At 40.3% G+C, this 17,637-nt stretch overlaps 2 protein-coding genes across 3 annotated transcripts; one reads left to right on the top strand and one right to left on the bottom strand.

Moving 5' to 3' along the window:
- The first annotated feature begins 7,843 nt into the window (after window positions 1–7,843).
- HDA15 (histone deacetylase 15) lies at window positions 7,844–13,313 on the top strand. Of its 2 annotated transcripts, XM_078991724.1 has the most exons (18): window positions 7,864–7,971; window positions 8,105–8,216; window positions 8,954–9,246; window positions 9,348–9,462; window positions 9,572–9,648; window positions 9,770–9,845; window positions 9,911–9,975; window positions 10,501–10,556; window positions 10,924–11,047; window positions 11,141–11,266; window positions 11,368–11,418; window positions 11,616–11,684; window positions 11,758–11,866; window positions 11,950–12,029; window positions 12,136–12,218; window positions 12,325–12,370; window positions 12,459–12,630; window positions 13,010–13,313. In XM_078991724.1, the coding sequence occupies exons 3-18, from the start codon at window positions 8,956–8,958 to the stop codon at window positions 13,141–13,143; spliced, it is 1,674 nt and encodes a 557-aa protein (XP_078847850.1). In that variant the 5' UTR covers window positions 7,864–7,971; window positions 8,105–8,216; window positions 8,954–8,955; the 3' UTR covers window positions 13,144–13,313. The 2 variants fall into 2 exon arrangements, with proteins under 2 accessions (XP_078847849.1, XP_078847850.1); XM_078991723.1 differs by lacking the exon at window positions 8,105–8,216 and having other exon boundaries at window positions 7,844–7,971.
- Window positions 13,314–13,440: 127 nt separating this feature from the next.
- On the bottom strand, window positions 13,441–15,252 carry LOC145043158 (Duplicated homeodomain-like superfamily protein). Its single transcript, XM_078991725.1, has 2 exons — window positions 14,695–15,252; window positions 13,441–14,133 (listed from the first exon to the last, which is right to left on the bottom strand). Exons 1-2 carry the CDS (start codon window positions 15,111–15,113, stop codon window positions 13,668–13,670), a joined length of 885 nt encoding a protein of 294 aa, XP_078847851.1. The 5' UTR covers window positions 15,114–15,252; the 3' UTR covers window positions 13,441–13,667.
- Between the last annotated feature and the right edge of the window lie 2,385 nt (window positions 15,253–17,637).

The raw sequence follows: 17,637 nt of genomic DNA, 5'->3' as shown, positions 1-17,637 counted from the left end.
CATTGCCGCCAGACGATGGATTACAGACATCGAGTCTGCACAGCTGACTAGCTTCTGCCCCGAGGGGTTGAAGGTGAGGTATGCAGCAGGGTGTTTGCGGGATCGAGCTCGAGACTGGTGGGAGTCAGTGGGTGACTCGTTGGGAGCCTCAGCTATCGAGGCTATGACCTGGTCGGACTTTGTGACCAGGTTCAGGGCAGAGTTTGCACCGGCTATCGAGCTTCAGCAGTTGGCCAGGGAGTTTTTGGATATGAGGCAGACGACTGAGACTGTGGTGGAGATCACCACCAAGTTCCGGGAGAGGGCCTTGTTGGTGCCCCAGTATGCAGGTGACGAGTATATGAGGAGGACCCGTTATCATGATATGCTTCGGGTTGACATCCGGGAGCATGTTAGCTTTTCAGCTTACCCTACCCTGGAGTCCATGATCGTCAGGGCGAGGGAGAGGGAGATTGATTTAGAGCACATTCGGAAGAGGAAAGCAAAGGCGGGTCAGGTGATTGGGACTTCAGGAAAGAAGTCCCGGGGATCAGATTGGAGGCAGAAAGGCCAAGGGGGACCGGGCCGCTGCGGGAAATGCGGCAGGACACATGAGGGAGCATGTCGGTGGGGATCAGAAGGCTGCTACAAGTGCGGCAAGGCAGGGCACTTTAGCAGGGATTGTACTACTCCCGTTGCGGCGATACGGACATCTGAGTTACTGTGTTTCCACTGCAACCAGAGGGGCCAGAAGAAGGCCAATTGCCCCCAGTTGACAGGTTCAACGCCGGTAAAGGCGCCAGCCCCAGCGACCCTTCGGATCATAGATGGACGACAGGGCAAGGCAAAGGCTCCAGTGGTGAGGAGCCGAGCATTCTAGCTGACCACCCAGGAGGCACGCGCAGCACCCGATGTGGTGACGGGTATGATTCTTTTCCTTCTTGTTTATTTATATGATGTTATGATATTGAGATGTGCCCGGTATATGTATATGTGTTAGGATCGTTCCATGTGAATGGTATCCCAGTCCAAGTGTTGTTCGACTCGGGTGCATCCCGATCGTTTGTGTCCCTTGCGCTTAGCAAGAAGTTTCCTGAGTCTTCGGGCATGTTGGATTTCCCTTTGGAAGTAGAGTTTGCTGATGATCGATCGGTGCGAGCATCGATGGTATTTCGGGACTGCGTATTGCGGTTGTTCGAGGAGCGCTACTTGGTGGATTTGGTTCCCATTCCGTTGCGTGGGAACAAGGTGATCATAGGCATGGACTGGTTGAGCCCTAATGGGGCGGTGATAGATTTTGCGCAGCAGCTAGTGCGAGTCAGGACCCCAGGTGGGGGAGAGTTAGTGATTCATGGCGAGAAGCCACAGCGCAGACCCGTTGTATGTTCAGCAGCGAGGGCTAGACGTTACCTTCAGCAGGGATGTGCAGGATACGTTGCGTACGTGATGGATACCCGGGAGGCGGGTAATTTGACCATGAGCGAGGTTCCGGTGGTGCGAGATTTCGCAGATGTTTTCCCAGAGGAGCTTCCTGGGATACCTCCCGAGCGACAGGTGGAGTTCAGGATTGACCTCGTTCCTGGTGCGGCCCCGATAGCCAAGGCACCATATCGGTTGGCTCCTCCTGAGATGCAGGAGTTGTCTACGCAGCTGCAGGAGCTGCTAGACAAGGGATTCATTAGGCCGAGCAGTTCACCCTAGGGAGCCCCGATTCTGTTTGTGAAAAAGAAGGACGTGTCGCACCGGATGTGTATAGATTATCGGGAGTTGAATAAGGTAACGGTGAAGAACCGTTACCCACTCCCGAGGATTGATGACCTTTTTGACCAGCTTCAGGGAGCATCTTGGTTCTCCAAGATTGATTTGCGTTCGGGTTATCATCAGATGAGGGTCAGGGAGGAGGATACGCAGAAGATCGTGTTTCGGACGCGCTATGGCCACTATGAGTTCGTGGTGATGCCGTTTGGTCTCACCAATGCTCCTGCCGCCTTCATGGACCTCATGAACCGCGTATGCAGACCGATGTTGGATCGGTCTGTGATAGTCTTTATCGATGACATCTTGGTTTATTCCAAGACGCAGGAGGAGCATCTGAGGGAGGTTTTGGAGACCCTGAGGAGGGAGAGCTTGTATGCCAAGTTCTCCAAGTGTGAGTTTTGGTTGCGCGAGGTGCAATTTCTCGGACACCTTGTCAACCAGAACGAGATTCTGGTCGATCCGGCCAAGGTCGAGGCCGTGATGAGATGGGAGGTTCCGAAGTCTCCATCTGAGATTCGGAGTTTCCTAGGATTGGCGGGCTATTATCGGAGGTTCATTCAGGATTTCTCCAAGATAGTTGTACCCCTGACGCGGTTGATGAAGAAAGCCATGGTCTTTCGGTGGGGACCCGAGCAGCAGGCAGCATTCGAGACACTGAGATAGAGATTGTGCGAGGCGCTAATCTTAGCCCTGCCAGAGGGCGTGGAGGACTTTGTGGTTTATTGTGACGCGTCTATTTCAGGGTTGGGCGCGGTATTGATGCAAAGAGGGCACGTCATTGCCTACGCTTCGAGGCAGCTCAAGCCTCACGAGGCGAACTACCTGACGCATGATTTGGAGTTGGGGGCAGTGGTTTATGCCCTCAAGATTTGGCGGTATTACCTCTACGGGGTTCGATGTACCATTTACACGGACCACAAGAGTTTGAGGTACCTTATGGATCAGCCGAATCTAAACATAAGGCAGCGTCGATGGTTGGACGTGGTGAAGGATTATGATTGTGAGATCCTTTACCACCCGGGAAAGGCCAACGTGGTGGCCGATGCGCTTAGCCGCAAGGCGGTGCCGATCAGTGGTATGTGCATGAGGATGACTGTGGTGACTCCCCTGTTGGAGCAGATCCGGGAGGCTCAACAGGAGGCTATCAAGGAGGAACATCGGAAGAGCGAACGTGTGGTGGGTCAGGTTTCCTCCTTCGATTATGATAGTCGAGGACTATTGACACTGCACCGCAGGGTGTGGGTGCCGTATCACGGAGGCGTGCGTCAGATCTTGATGGAGGAGGCGCACAAGTCCCGATTCTCTATTCATCCCGGGGCGACGAAGATGTATAGGGATCTTCGTCTAGATTATTGGTTGCCCTGCATGAAGCGGGATGTGGCATGGTACGTCGAGCGGTGCTTGACCTGCAGGAAGGTCAAGGCCGAACATCAGAGACCACATGGGAAGATGCAGACGTTGGACATCCCGTTGTGGAAATGGGAAGACATCACGATGGATTTTATCACAAAACTTCCCAGGACTGCGCGCGGAGTAGATTCGATTTGGGTCATCATGGATCGATTGACCAAGAGCGCCCATTTTATTCCGATCCAGGAGAGCATCTCGGCCGAGAAGTTGGCCGATATCTACATCAGGGAGATAGTATCGCGGCACGGGGTGCCGGTGTCAGTGATATCAGACCAAGATGTGCGATTCACTTCCAGATTTTGGAAGAAGTTTCATGACGAGTTGGGCACTCGTTTGCATTTTAGCACCGCCTTCCACCTGCAGACGGATGGTGAGAGCGAGCGGACCATCCAAACTTTGGAGGATATGTTGCGGGCATGTGTGTTAGATTTCGGTGGTAGCTGGGATACCTATCTTCCCTTGGCTGAGTTCTCATACAACAATAGCTACCACGCGAGTATTGACTGACCCCCATTCGAGATGTTGTACGGGCGGAGGTGCAGAACCCTGATATGCTGGGGTGAAGTTGGCCAGAGAGTCATGGGGAGCACCGATGTGGTGCTCGAGACGACCGAGAGGATCCAGCAGGTTCGGAGCAGGCTTCAGACTGCTCAGAGTCGGCAGAAAAGTTACGCCGACAAGCGTCGATCCGACTTGGAGTTCCAAGTCGGGGATATGGTTCTCCTGAAGGTGTCGCCTTGGAAAGGCGTCATTCGATTCAGGAAGCAGGGCAAATTGGGCCCGAGATTTATCGGACCGTTCAGGGTTGTAGCCCGGGTGGGAAAAGTGGCGTATAGATTGGAGCTGCCATTCGAGCTCAGCCAGATCCACAACACTTTCCATGTCTCTCAGCTGCAGAAGTGTTTAGTGGATGATTCAGCAGTGGTGCCGTTGGAGGATATTCAGGTTGACGACAGCCTGAATTACATTGAGCGCCCAATCGCGATCCTCAACAGGAAGTCGAAGGATTTGAGGAACAGAAGGGTGGAGTTAGTGAAGGTGCAAGGGCAGCACCGGAAGAGTTCGGAGTGGACTTGGGAGCCGGTGGATGAAATGATGGAGCATTACCCCGAGCTGTTCCAGGATCGAGCAGCAGACTTCGAGGACGAAGTCTAAAATAAGTGGGGGAGATTTGTAGCGCCTAGTTCCTGGTATGTAAATCTTAATTGAGTATTTTTCCTTTTTAAGCCTTGGACTCGGCGAGTCACAGCTCTGACTCGCCGAGTAGGGACGAGACCCAGGACACGTTTAAGTTGGCGACTCGGTGAGTCCATATCCTGGACTCGGCGAGTCACCGCTGTTGGATGAAACCCTAAGTTTCAGGGGTTTGCACCCTATTTAAGCAACATATCCGCCCCAAGCCAGCCCCCATTCACCCCCAGAGCTCCCAACCCTCGTTTAAGCTTGTTCTTTGAAGAGTTGAAGCAATTGTTGTGTGTTTTTGAAGGTTTTGAAGAAGAAGGGAAGTAGATCCAGAAGAAGGGAAGTCATCCAAGCACCATTGTGTTCTCTCAGCAGTTCCATTGAGGTATATCTCGTTTTTCCTTTGTTTCCATGCTTATTGCTTCATTTAAGACATTCTTGAGCCATTCCCCAAGCTTGTATGTGCATAATGTTCCGAAATAAGCCGATTGGTCTCTTGATCCAAGCATAGTTGAGTTCCAGCAACTCAGATCCACTACCTTTATGAGCCCATATTGCACATAAACCTTAGATCTACTCTTTTGGTGCATTCCAAACCCTAAAAACCCCATAGATGGATATTTACACGTAAAGTTGGAAACTTTACGTGTTATTCATGCTCTAGAAGCCCAGATCTACAAATGACATGGATTGGATTCAAGCGAAATCGCATTTTTAGCTCTTGCATGGAACGGACTCGACGAGTCGCTCATCTGACTCGGCGAGTCCAGTCGCGAGTCTGGGGGTTTGCCCCCTTTTTGTTATGTCGAGTCGTAAGGTGAGTCCAGGAGGGACTCGGTGAGTTGGTAGCCAAAACTCACCCATAATGGAACTCGGTGAGTCGATGCCCTGACTCGGCGAGTTCAAGGCAATCTCCTTAGATCAAGATCGGACTCGGCGAGTTGTTCATACAACTCGGCGAGTCGCAGCATAAGTGTTCATCGGATGAAGATGAACTCGCCGAGTTGTTCATACAACTCGGTGAGTAGGATGAAGGACTTGAACATCAGTTTGGATGGAGAACTCGTTGAGTCAACGCCTAACTCGACGAGTAGAAACAAAATCCCGGATAGTCGTTTGGACATGGACTCGACGAGTTGGATAGCCAACTCGGCGAGTCGGGTCAACTGGAAGTTGACTCTGACTTTGACTTAGGGCATGGTCGGGGGTAAAAGGGTCATTTCACCCAAAAAGGCAGTAAATAGTGATTGATTGAGTATGTTGTGGGAATTACAGCTGGAGGATTTCCGGAGTAGCAACAGCAGCAGACAATCGGTTCCCACACACACCAGCAACTATGTCGAGGTGAGTTTTCTTTCAATAGTAACGGGTCTAAGGCACCAAGGCCGGCCCGTATAGACGAGACGTTAGTATTAGAGTGTGGGCCGAGCCCGTATCTCTTAATTGAGTGATTACGATATATGCTAGTATGATAGAGCTGTCTATACTTGTTGTCTGTGTGATACTTGTATGATATGAGTTGGCGATTGAGTGTGGGCTAGGCCCGTATCTCTCCGAGAGTGGAGTGTGGGCTAGGCCCGTATCTCCCAGATAGCGAAGTGTGGGCAGGGCACGTATCTTCACGAGTGTGGGCATGGCCCGTATCTCCCAGATAGCGAAGTGTGGGCAGGGCCCGTATCTTCACGAGTGTGAGCAGGGCCCGTATCTCATAGTTGAATGTTGTTTGTTATATGCTTGCATGGTATGGGGTATTATGGGGGAACTCACTAAGCTTTGTGCTTACGGTTTGCAGTTTTGATTTAAGGTACCTCTTCAGCTAGGGGAAAGGAGCCGGTGCGGTAGCAGCATATCACACATACGCCTTTTGTTTCCGCATTATAGATTTTCTGGGATGTACTCTGAATTCTGATTATGATGTCACCGGTTTTTCAGACATGGATTTTTATCATGAATGTTTGTAATGATGTTTTACGTTTTCACCTAAATTAAAATTGAAATTTTTAACCGGTAATTTTGGAGCGTTACAGTTTGAACCTGTGTCAAGAAGCCATGAAGGAGCTTGTGAACGGTAGTCACCATGATTGGTTGAAGATTGTTGTCTGGTGCGAAAAGTGGTAGGGTCACGGTTGGGTCAATCGGATGGAATTTGGCCAATACCACACCGGTTACACGTTCCATAAACCGTATTCTGATTAGAGGCTCAATTTAACTGTCCTCTATTGCTTCGATTGTTTTGATCATGACCACGTCCATGAGTGTTTGTGGTGCGACCACAACCACGGTTATTCTGAGATGAAGAGGTAAAGAATGCTTGTGACTGTTGGGTAATTGATTGTAGGTTGAAACCAAGTTGTGAAGCAAGCTGATTGAGAGATTGCATGGAATCCTATTGTGAGGGCAATGGTTGATGAAATGTTCTTGTTGCAGCAACATGAAAAACCTGTGGTGTTGGGATAACAGGAGCTGATTGTTTTATCATGTAATCATGATCTGAAAGAAGTCCATGCAACTCGTTGAAGGCTGTGGGAACCTGTCGAGCAAGGATAGTAGATTTCAAACCATTATAGTCATCACGAAGACCTGCAGTCACAAGCATGACAAGATCTTTTTCTTTAAAAGATTCACCAATATTAGCCAAAGCATCAACATACTCTTTTGCTCGATTGAGATATGCAGAGGATGTTTCGTTGGGTTTTTAGGGTATATTCCCTAGAAGATATATGTGGAGCGTATGCACGCTCTAAGGATAACCAAATGTCACGAGATGTAGTAGTACCTTGAACATGAGGAAAAGCAGCCTTTGAGATTGTAGAGATGATCAACATTCTTACGTGAGCATCATTGGCGACCAATATCGCATAGTTAGGGTTCGGGTTCGACTGGGATTGTATGAGAGCATCTTTGTCTGATGATGTTGCTTGTTCAATCAGTGGTGATGGGCAAGGAACGATACCATCAACATAACCAATTAGGTTGTTTGTGACAAGAAAAGGGTGAATCATTGTTTTCAAAAATCTATAGTTCGTTGGAGAGAGAGTAAAACCGAACTTATGAGAATTATGAGAGCTTTTTTTAGCAGTTGTGAAAGCAACAATTAATGCCATTGCTAGCAAGGAAGAAAGAAGATGAAGATCAGAGAAGGTTTGGCGGCAGCTAGGTTTAGCGATAATAACGCTATGATACCAAGATAAACAGATTGTAATACTGTGTGTATTGTATTATGAAAACACGATTAATATATATATATATATATATATATATATATATATATACTTTGTATCCTTCTAATACTTAGCTATATTACAAACTGTGTAAGATGTGTTATTATTATGTTCTTGCTGTCTTGCTATGTTGGCAGATGAATTTGTTTTTGGGTGAACCATTTGTGTGAAATCTAATCGAGTTTTAAGCATATTTTGAACCGGGGTTATTTCTGAATAGCGTACTAATACCGGGGTAAAAATATGAAAATACATAAACATAGAAGGGTATCTACGCAAATATCCCGCCAATAAAATGCCGGCTCTCTCGTCCCTCAATCTATACCAAAAGATTGATTCCCCCAAAATCAGACACCAGTTAAAAACCAATTGAAGTTGTTGAAATCGTAGTCGGATTCGACGTTGTACTCACTCCAATCAGGTCAGTTCTTCGAGTCAAAACGTCATTCCATTCTTCAATTCTCATCCTCGTTACTTGTCGCGAGCACTCAAATGTATATACGAGAGGGAAATGTTTGAGTTTCTGTGTTCGACTATTTTGAATGTTTATGTAGTGAACGCAAACATGCATAGAAGAAACGAGTTGCGAATATGTTAGGGAACGACTTTGGCAATTTGACATTTTCGAAGTTTTGATACGTGTTGTTTGAAACCCTATATTTTGAGGTTTGTGACTGATTTCAGTATACACACATTTTCTCTGGTGTTTATGTTTGATTCATAGCCGTAGTTCTTGGACTGTTTGGGTTTAAAAGAAAATAGGGACATGGGCTTTTCTGTCTTACCTTTCATTTGCGAAAAGATGTAGGGTTGACTTTGCTGATACTCGTTCCCATTAGAAGAGTTTTCTCTTTTTGTTTAGCTAATGCACCTTTCATTAGCATCATGCCTTTGTGTATGCTTGTCTTTTCATGGGGATATACATTATAAGCCAAAAGGAATGCATAATCTTCCCAGCTTCTCAAAACCTTGAGGAATTTGGTGTTGTAACCCCACACTTAAATAGATTGGCACCTTTGGTAGGCTTTCAATTTTGTTTTTCTTGGCATATATCTATCTTTAATTTCGGCAACAGGAAACAGTTTGTTGACTTTTCATATTATATATTTTAACATGAAGTAACACACAGTGGAGATTAACATTAACATCCACCATGTCTGACCTAATGATCAATTCAGATTGCATTAATGCAGTTGGATTGTAACTTTATGAAATCGATTCAACAAGCATTTAACTACAAAGATTTGCATTTTCAATCTTTATTTGCACATGTATATTTATCTACATGTAATAAACTATAAGTTCAAAAAACCATGTGTTTTTGAATGTTTATGACATGAAACATTTGATTTTTTACATTATTTTTGAGGACATTTTTACTGATGATTTCATTCTTAATGAAGGAATGATTGTGTTGGAAGGTGGTCATACTGACCACAAAGCAATATCAAATACTATACCAATCAGCCACTTATCAAATAGGGAGCCAGAGATTAACATTCATGATCCAAATGACCAAAATCTCATACAGGGCTTCAATGGAGACATGAGTCTTCAAGATATGTATAATAAAGAAGGTGATTTTGATGATGAAGATGACAGTGATTGGGAGCCTTTAGAGAAACATTTAACAATTGTTAAATGGTTTTGTGTTAATTGCACTATGGTTAACGTTGATGGAGCTTTCTATTGCCATGTATGAGATATGATCATGTCATGTCAACTCCTTTCATCATCCATAATTTTCCTTTTTATATATTTAACTAGTGAATAATTTGCAAAACTTTTTATATGCAGATGTGTGGAGAGCATAAAGATTCTGGAATCCTTAGGCATGGATTTCTTGCATCATCTTCAGAAGATGCAGATTCTATTCAGAATGCATCATTGAAGCAAAATGGGAAATCAGAAGGTCTAAAGAGAAAACAACTTTGGCCCCACATAAGTTTATAAAGATTGATTTTTTCATTTAAATTGTTTTCATTTCCTTGATCTTTTTTTTTTTTTTTCAATCAATGTAGCTTCTTGCTCAAAAACTTTGGCCCCACATAAATCGACAGCAGTGGGGTTTGATGACAGGATGTTGCTTCATTCTGAAGTAAGAATTCTTCCCGATATTTCAATTTTCATTTTAAAAAAGAAAATTATTTTAATAGTCTTGATGCTTGTATAAATAAAAAACTTTGATGTCATCATTTTTTGATTTTTATAATTTGTAGGTTGAAAGGAAGTCTCTTCCTCATCCAGAAAGACCAGATCGTCTTCGGGCAATTGCTGCCAGCCTGGCAACTGCAGGTGTGTGACTAGGATTCCTTGTTTTTTTTTTTGATTCTCCAAATTGTCATTTCTGTAAATTTTAGGTATATTTCCTGGAAGATGTCAACCGATTTCAGCAAGAGAAATTACACGTGAAGAACTTCAGAAGGTAAACATTTCATTCATTAGCTTAAAGTCAACTTGCAATCTTGACTTTCTACTTTCATCAGTTTTGGCTATATCAAATAAGCTGATCGTGATATAACCTAAACTTTAAGGTTGTGTTTGGTATGAGGGAATCAGGGAGGGAATGGAATGGAATGGCTCATTCCATTGGAATGAAAAAAGCTGTTTGTTTTGTTTGATGGAATGGAATGCAGCATTCTTGAAGGAATGTGATTCCCTCTCTTCTGTAAAATTTCATTTTGAAGGAATGGAATGAAAATTTGCAATGAAAAACTGCTATATTTTTTTTGTTATAATCAATATTTGTATTCTAATGAGCTTTTATGTTTAATCTTTTAGTTTTGCAAAAAAAAATTTATAAAGTAGAATCGAATAACATATAAAGTAGAGTTAATACTTACACTATACAGCGTATCTTAATCTAATAAAAAATCCATTCCATTCTTACACACCAACGACACATGACTGGAATGAAATGACTGATTCCATTCCATTCTATTGTTTTCAGATCCACTCTCATGAGAATATTGAATCTGTTGAACTCACAAGCCAACATATTGCTAGGTACATCAGCTATCAATTACTTATATACCCTCTTAACATTTTAGTATTTCTCCATTATATTTAGGGTTTATCTCAAAAAAGACCTTATATTTTGTGTGTTTTTCCAGATCAAACCACAAATATATTTTTTGCCTGAAAAAGACCTTCTATTTTTTCATTTTTTCCGAAAAAGCCCTCGACTTTGTATTTTTTTTTTTTTTTTTCCAAAAGAACCCTCAACCTCGTAAATGCTTCCAAATAAACCCTCAACTTTTTTAGTTTTTCTGAAAAAAATTTGAGGTTTAGTCTGGAAAAAACGCCAAAATATAAGGTCTTTTTTGAGATAAACCCTTTATATTTATCAGCAACAATTGTTTTTTTCCAACAGTTATTTCACTCCTGATACATACGCAAACAAAGATTCAGCAGTTGCTGCCAGGCTGGCAGCAGGGTTATGTGCTGACCTGGCATCAGCTATATACTCGGGGCGTGCTAAAAACGGGTTTGCACTGGTAAAAAGAAGCTTCTACAACACTTTTCTCACTATAATTCTTCACCTCTCTATTTGTTCCATTAATCTTTATGTTTGATGGGTCATGGGTCAGGTGCGTCCTCCAGGTCATCATGCTGGAGTGAGACAAGCAATGGGATTCTGTCTGCATAACAATGCAGCCATTGCTGCATCAGCAGCTCAAGCTGCAGGAGCAAAAAAAGTCTTGATTGTTGATTGGGTAATATTTTTTTTTATAATTTATTCAGTTTCTTTTAAATTGTAGTAAACAACTATGACTTGTAAATTGTAATTATCTTATCTAACCTTATTTATTTGCAGGATGTACACCATGGAAATGGAACTCAAGAAATATTTGAACAGAACAAAACAGTAAATTCTTTACTCTTTCAATAATCGATACTACTTTTTATTCTACTTGTTAATGATATTATATGATTAACTCCATATTCTGTAATTTGTTTTTTGGTTAACCACAATGAGTTTGTTATATTTAAAAAAAACACTATAAGTGGAAAATTCTTTACATAGGTGTTGTATTTCTGATGATATTGGTTTAATTATTATAGGTGTTGTATATATCTTTACATAGACATGAAGGTGGAAAATTCTACCCTGGTACAGGTGCTGCCCATGAGGTAAACATAACCCTAATTTTTTTCTCTCATTTTTTACATCAAGAAGGGTAAAATGGTCATTTTACTCTATCAGGTGGGGTCCATGGGTGGAGAAGGGTATTGTGTAAATGTTCCATGGAGTCGTGGAGGAGTTGGGGACAATGATTATATCTTTGCATTTCAACATATCGTGCTTCCAATTGGTTATCAATTATTATTATTATTTTTTCACTTAGTTTGCTTTTTATCTTCATGTTCTTACTTTTAAAATCTCACTTAATTTCAGCGGACGAATTTGCCCCTGATATCACAATCATTTCAGCTGGATTTGATGCTGCAAGGGGCGACCCCCTTGGATGCTGTGACGTAAGCAAGCTTTTCATACATCTTTAAATTTTCTTAATATCTTGTGTGTGTGTGCAAAAGACGTAAACGCCCTTGCTAACTTGAGAGCTTATATCTTTCATTTCAGGTTACCCCTGCTGGTTATGCACAAATGACCAAAATGCTGTCTTCTTTATCTAATGGAAAATTGCTTGTTATTCTCGAGGGCGGGTCTGTTTTCCACATTTTTTAAAATAATTTATTATTATTATTATCATTATTATATTTGTAAAAGTTGATTTTTATGATGTATAATATATGTTTTTTTTTTTTCCAGTTACAATCTTCGCTCAATATCATCATCAGCTACATCAGTAATCAAGGTTAATCTATATTCTATGATTAATCATTCAACGTTTAATGAATAAATAACAGAAAACAGTTTTTATTTTATTTTTTATTTTTTTTAAGGTATTGCTTGGTGAAAAGCCTGAAAGCATGTTGGAGAATGTTGCACCTTCAAGATCTGGACTGCAGACTGTTCTAGAAGTTTTGAGTATCCAGAGCAATTTTTGGCTGACTGTGGGCCCCGTATTTTCCGAATTGCAATCGCGATGGGGATCATATATTTTCCAAGAAATAAGTGAGTTCATTGTTTTACTTATCTATTAACTAATTAAAATATCTATATAACCAACCAATATGAAATAAAAGATCTTTACATAAAAAAACGTTGCATGATATTCTTGAAAGTGAGTTGATGTATCTTTTTGGTGTTATGTGGAAAGGACCACTTCAAAGTCGTCTTTTCTAGTCCCTAATTAAAAACATCGACCTCAATAAATTCAAATTATTAAATTCTCTAGTATCCCCCTTGAAAATCCATGTTCATACTATATAATTCCAGCCACTTAGTTTTCATTTCATTGTTGTATTTCTTGACAATTTATTTTCTAATAAACAAGTTAATAAAAGTAGGTTGCTGATTCTCGACAATTCCTTTTCTAATTTTAATGTTGTAGAAAAGAGGAAAAGAAGCCGATTTGTGGTGCCTGTATGGTGGAAAATGGGACGAAAGAAGTTTTTACATCACATCCTCTCAGAGCAACAACTTCGATTTAACTCAAAAAGGCGTAAAAAAATATTATTGTTATGAAATTTCCATTAGTCACCCTCATTTTGTACTACCTTAATTTCTAGCTAGATAGTTTTTTTTTTGAGGGGAATTATGACTGAAGTTTTTAGTTTTAAGAAAAGATATTATCATGATGTTTTTTGTTATCTTTTTGACATCAACAGACAATGATGTTTGACAGCTTAACTTCATCTCTGTGTCACATTTTGGACCTCAGAAAGTTGGAAGAGAAACCACCATTAGATTGCTTTTCTATATCTCCCCTGTCCCCCCTCCTAACGTACAACCATCATAGCATGAGGTACACCTTTCATTACATGACGTACAACTCATCATTGAATTATTCTTCAAGAGAAAAAAAATGTACAAACAGTTGGTGAAAATTCTTTAAACCAACAGAGAAATTCATCATTGAAAAAAGTTGCTGTGGTCCTACTTTTTTGTCAAATTCTAGCACTATGACTAGGAAGAGTTATTCCATCAAATTCAAAATTCAAAAAAAAAAAAAAAAAAAGAAAAAAAAAAAAACTCGCCGGATTTCAATCCTATTGATGCATAGCCGGAGGTGGAGCCATCGGGTACGCAACCGGCATAACATATGGCGGGTGGTGGTGGTGGCTGTGCGGCATCATCACCGGAGTTCCAACTGCCGACGGCATATGGCCGGGAGCGGCGGCGACAGGGTGGCCCATTGGTGCCCCGTACATCCCCATCCCTGGCGGCACTGGGTGGTGCGGTCTGTGTTTCATGGGTGCTCCAACGGATGGGCCGCTAGACGGGTTGGTGCTTCCCGTGATTGGGATTTGATGCGATGATGACACGTCACCATTGTTGACACTTGTGATGTCGTGAATGCTCGTTCGCCTTCTGTCTCTATTCATGGAGTTTAATCTTATGAAGTATTTTTGTGCATGACTTGCTACTTGTGTTGGTGTTCTTGATATCACATAGTTTCTTGAAATACTTCTCCAATCTCCTTTCCCAAATTTGTCCAATCCCAATAAAAATAACCTACATTTGTACCATATGCATTAGAACTTGTACCAATCCCAAATGACATAATAGACTCTTATTAGTGTTGTCATAATATCATTATGAAATGTAAAGCAGATATACAACAGACTGTCTGACTCGACATAATAGACTGTTATTGGTGTTGTCATAATAACAGTGTGAGATGTAAAGCTATCTGACTCGATTATTCTAGCTAGTATATTGTACTCGAACCAATTGAGAGTGTGACTTCGACAATTCGTGCTAGTATATTGTAGTGGAACAACTGTGAAACGTTCTAGGGCTAAGCTGTGGTTTATTGTACATTACGCAACATGAGTTGTACAAGGATATTGCAACAATAATTGGTTTTTTCTGACAATTGCGTTTTCCAATGGTCAATCAATCAACCACAAGTGGTACTGTCTATAAACATAAATTCTGTAATGATTTCGTAATCAGGAAACGTACTTTTAAGTAATAAAGAATTAATGAATCCTTCGTCGATACTGAAAATGGAAACGATTCCTTCATTGTAATTGAATAAGAGAAAGGTGGACAGTTATGGTGGCGACATACCTATGCTCTTCTTCGGTCCATGGAATTCCTTTCCGACGTTCTTGTTCTGCCCTGGAATTTGCTTTTCCGCTGCTTTGTCCGGCGGAATTGGAATCATGACCGAACCCGGAAAACCCGTTGGTGTAATTGCAAGAGGAACGACGATTGGAAGTCGACCCCCCGTGGTGGTTGTTTTCCTTGGTGGAAGAGGAAGAGGATTCCTCTCCGAGGTACTTCGGAATTGGAATCACTCCGGCTTCAATGTCATCAACATCTTCAACGAGTAATCGATAGTGTTGTTTCAACTCTGGAATGGTTTTGGTGGGGATAAGTGAAGCAATTGTATCCCATTGTTCTTTGGAATCGTGAGTCCAGTGGTTGGCAATGGCATTCTCGAATGCCTTATCTTCTTCTTTGCTCCATGCTTTTGATGATGACATGGTTGTACCTGTTGCTTTAATTGTTGTACCTGAGAGTTGTTGGTTGATGGGTTTTTGGAGAGGTGAAAGAGAAGGGAAAGAGAGAAGAGGGTGTGTGGAATAAGCAGAGGAAAAGTGAGAGGGGTAGTGAAGGATAAGAATTGGGTATCAATTGTATTAATGGAATAGGACCACTTTGGTGTTGAAGGGATGGGCTTTTTTGTCATTTTCCTCACAAATAATACTTCAACATTGGCTAACTCCTTTTCCGGTTTCCACTCTCAAAATTCATAAATTCTGAGTAGTCCATAATTTTAGATACTCCATATCTTTTATTTTAAATGTTACAAAAAAAAAAAAAAAAAATTATTATTAGTGTTATACAAACTTAAATACGTTGTTTCGGGTTAAATACAATAAGTTTTGTTTATTATATTAGTTTTAGTTTATTCTTATAGTAATCTTGTACTCTAAAAATATACTTAATTATATCTAAGAACTATAAATAGTTTCTAATAATTAAGTTTAGTTCTAAAATATAATATATTGATAAGAAAAAAAAATGGTGTATACTTTCTGAATTATAATGCCCTGAGAAGAAAATTTTGAAAATACTATTCTATACAAATGAAAAGAAAGTAAAATATGAGTATGTTTGTCAAAAATAACTGATGGTGATTTTAGTTATAATGATTATTTTGTGTAATTGGAATTAACAAATGAAGATTTTAAACTATGATTTAATACAAATTAGATGAGACAAATTTGTCCTTAGTTTTTAACTATTCATTAAAGGTAGTTTTTAATTATGATTCGATACTATTGTCCCTGGTTTTTAACAAAAGTTTCCGTTAGAAGTCTTAAACGTAGTTTTAATCCTATAAAAACTTGTGACGAATCCAAGATTCATATCCGTATGTCTAGTTTAATTACACAGCCTTCGTCTGTATCTTCATATGCATATATTAATTATTAAAGCTTTTAAATGTGAAAAATATGTGTTCGTTCATATCTTCAAATGGATATATTAAAGGTTTTAAATTGTGAAAAAAATAGTTTCTCGTTTGAAATTTAAAGGTTTTTCACTTCTCATAGCTACTACCTTATTTGAGTTTTTAATAGATTAGATGGTAGCATTAAAGTCAAGATTTTGAAGAGAAAAAAAAAATCTTATGAAATAATGGTGCGATTCATATAATTAAAATTAAAAGTAACCTAGAATTAATACAATATATTTTATAGACATGTTAAAAAAATGATAAAGTAAAATATTTAAATCTTCTAAAATTAATGGAATTAAATTAAATTAAAACATAAATACTAATTACACCTATTTTTACGTGAATCGAGACGCAAATAATAGTGCATAAACTAAAGTCAAACAATTTTAGGGGTGTTCAACATAGTGCATAATGTATTGAAACATAAATATAATGGATAATGATTTAAAAGTGGTAAAATATTTTTTTGATTCGCACATATTTAATCATTTTTTTAATCTATATTTTTTATTAAACTTGTTGAACTATTCAAAAAACATCTTTATAACCTGTTATCAGAGGTTTAGCTAGTTTCCGACATATTTGACAGTTCTGGTGACGCTCGAATCATCTTCTTCAGCCAACAATGTTGTTTTTTTTTTTTCTCGATAAGTTGTAACACACTTAAGCAAGCTTTTGATTTTCAGATCTCGAACACAAATCACATTCATATTTTGATTTTCAGATTAAGAACACATCTAGATTTTTGAAATCTATTTAGGCATCAGATCTGAGACAAATAACTGTGATGAAAATCAAAACTCGATTCGTGTTATGTTCATCATATATCATGATGAATTCAGAAATTGTGATGAACCCAAAAATCGTGTTCATCCATAAAAGAAACACAAAAAAACGATGAGTGTGTGTCCGTGTTTTTTTTTGGGTTTCTTCTTCAAACACATGTATATGCACAAACACACCCTTTATGCAAACATGTACAAAAAATCAAACATGGAGCACCACCCATCTCCTTCATCGTGTTCATATTCTTCCTAAAAATCATACGAGCTCCAAAAATGTTTGTATGTATGTGTTCATGCTCAAATATTAGATCTGAAATCAAATGGTCTTCAAGCTTTTGAGCGATTTTCAGATCTGTGTATGTGTTCATGGTCGATTTTGGAACAACACACATACACTTCTCTCTTCTCTCCTTTTTAAAGCCGATTTTCAGATCTGTTATGTGTTCATTCTCATGAGAAAAGAGAATAAATCTGATGTTTATTGGAGTTCTTGAGTTCATGAGAAAAAAGAAAGTGAGATAATAAAAACCTTGAATTTGAAACAAATATTATGTTTATGTATGTTTTTTCATCTTCGCCTAAAAAATCATGAACGCCGAAGGCTTGTTGGAGAAGATGATCGGTGCTTCGTCGGAGTTGTCTAATACATTGGAAACCAGCTAAACCTCCAATAGTAGGTTATAAGGATGTTTTTTGAACAGTTCAACAAATTCAATGGAAAAATATGGACAAAATGTAACGACCCAATTTTTACGTCCG

Source organism: Lactuca saligna, chromosome 4, assembly GCF_052625555.1.
Source record: "Lactuca saligna cultivar CGN05327 chromosome 4, ASM5262555v1, whole genome shotgun sequence".
Lineage (NCBI taxonomy): Eukaryota > Viridiplantae > Streptophyta > Magnoliopsida > Asterales > Asteraceae > Lactuca > Lactuca saligna.
The sequence above is the reverse complement of the archived record's forward strand: the minus strand, read 5'-3'. Positions and strand labels throughout refer to the sequence as shown.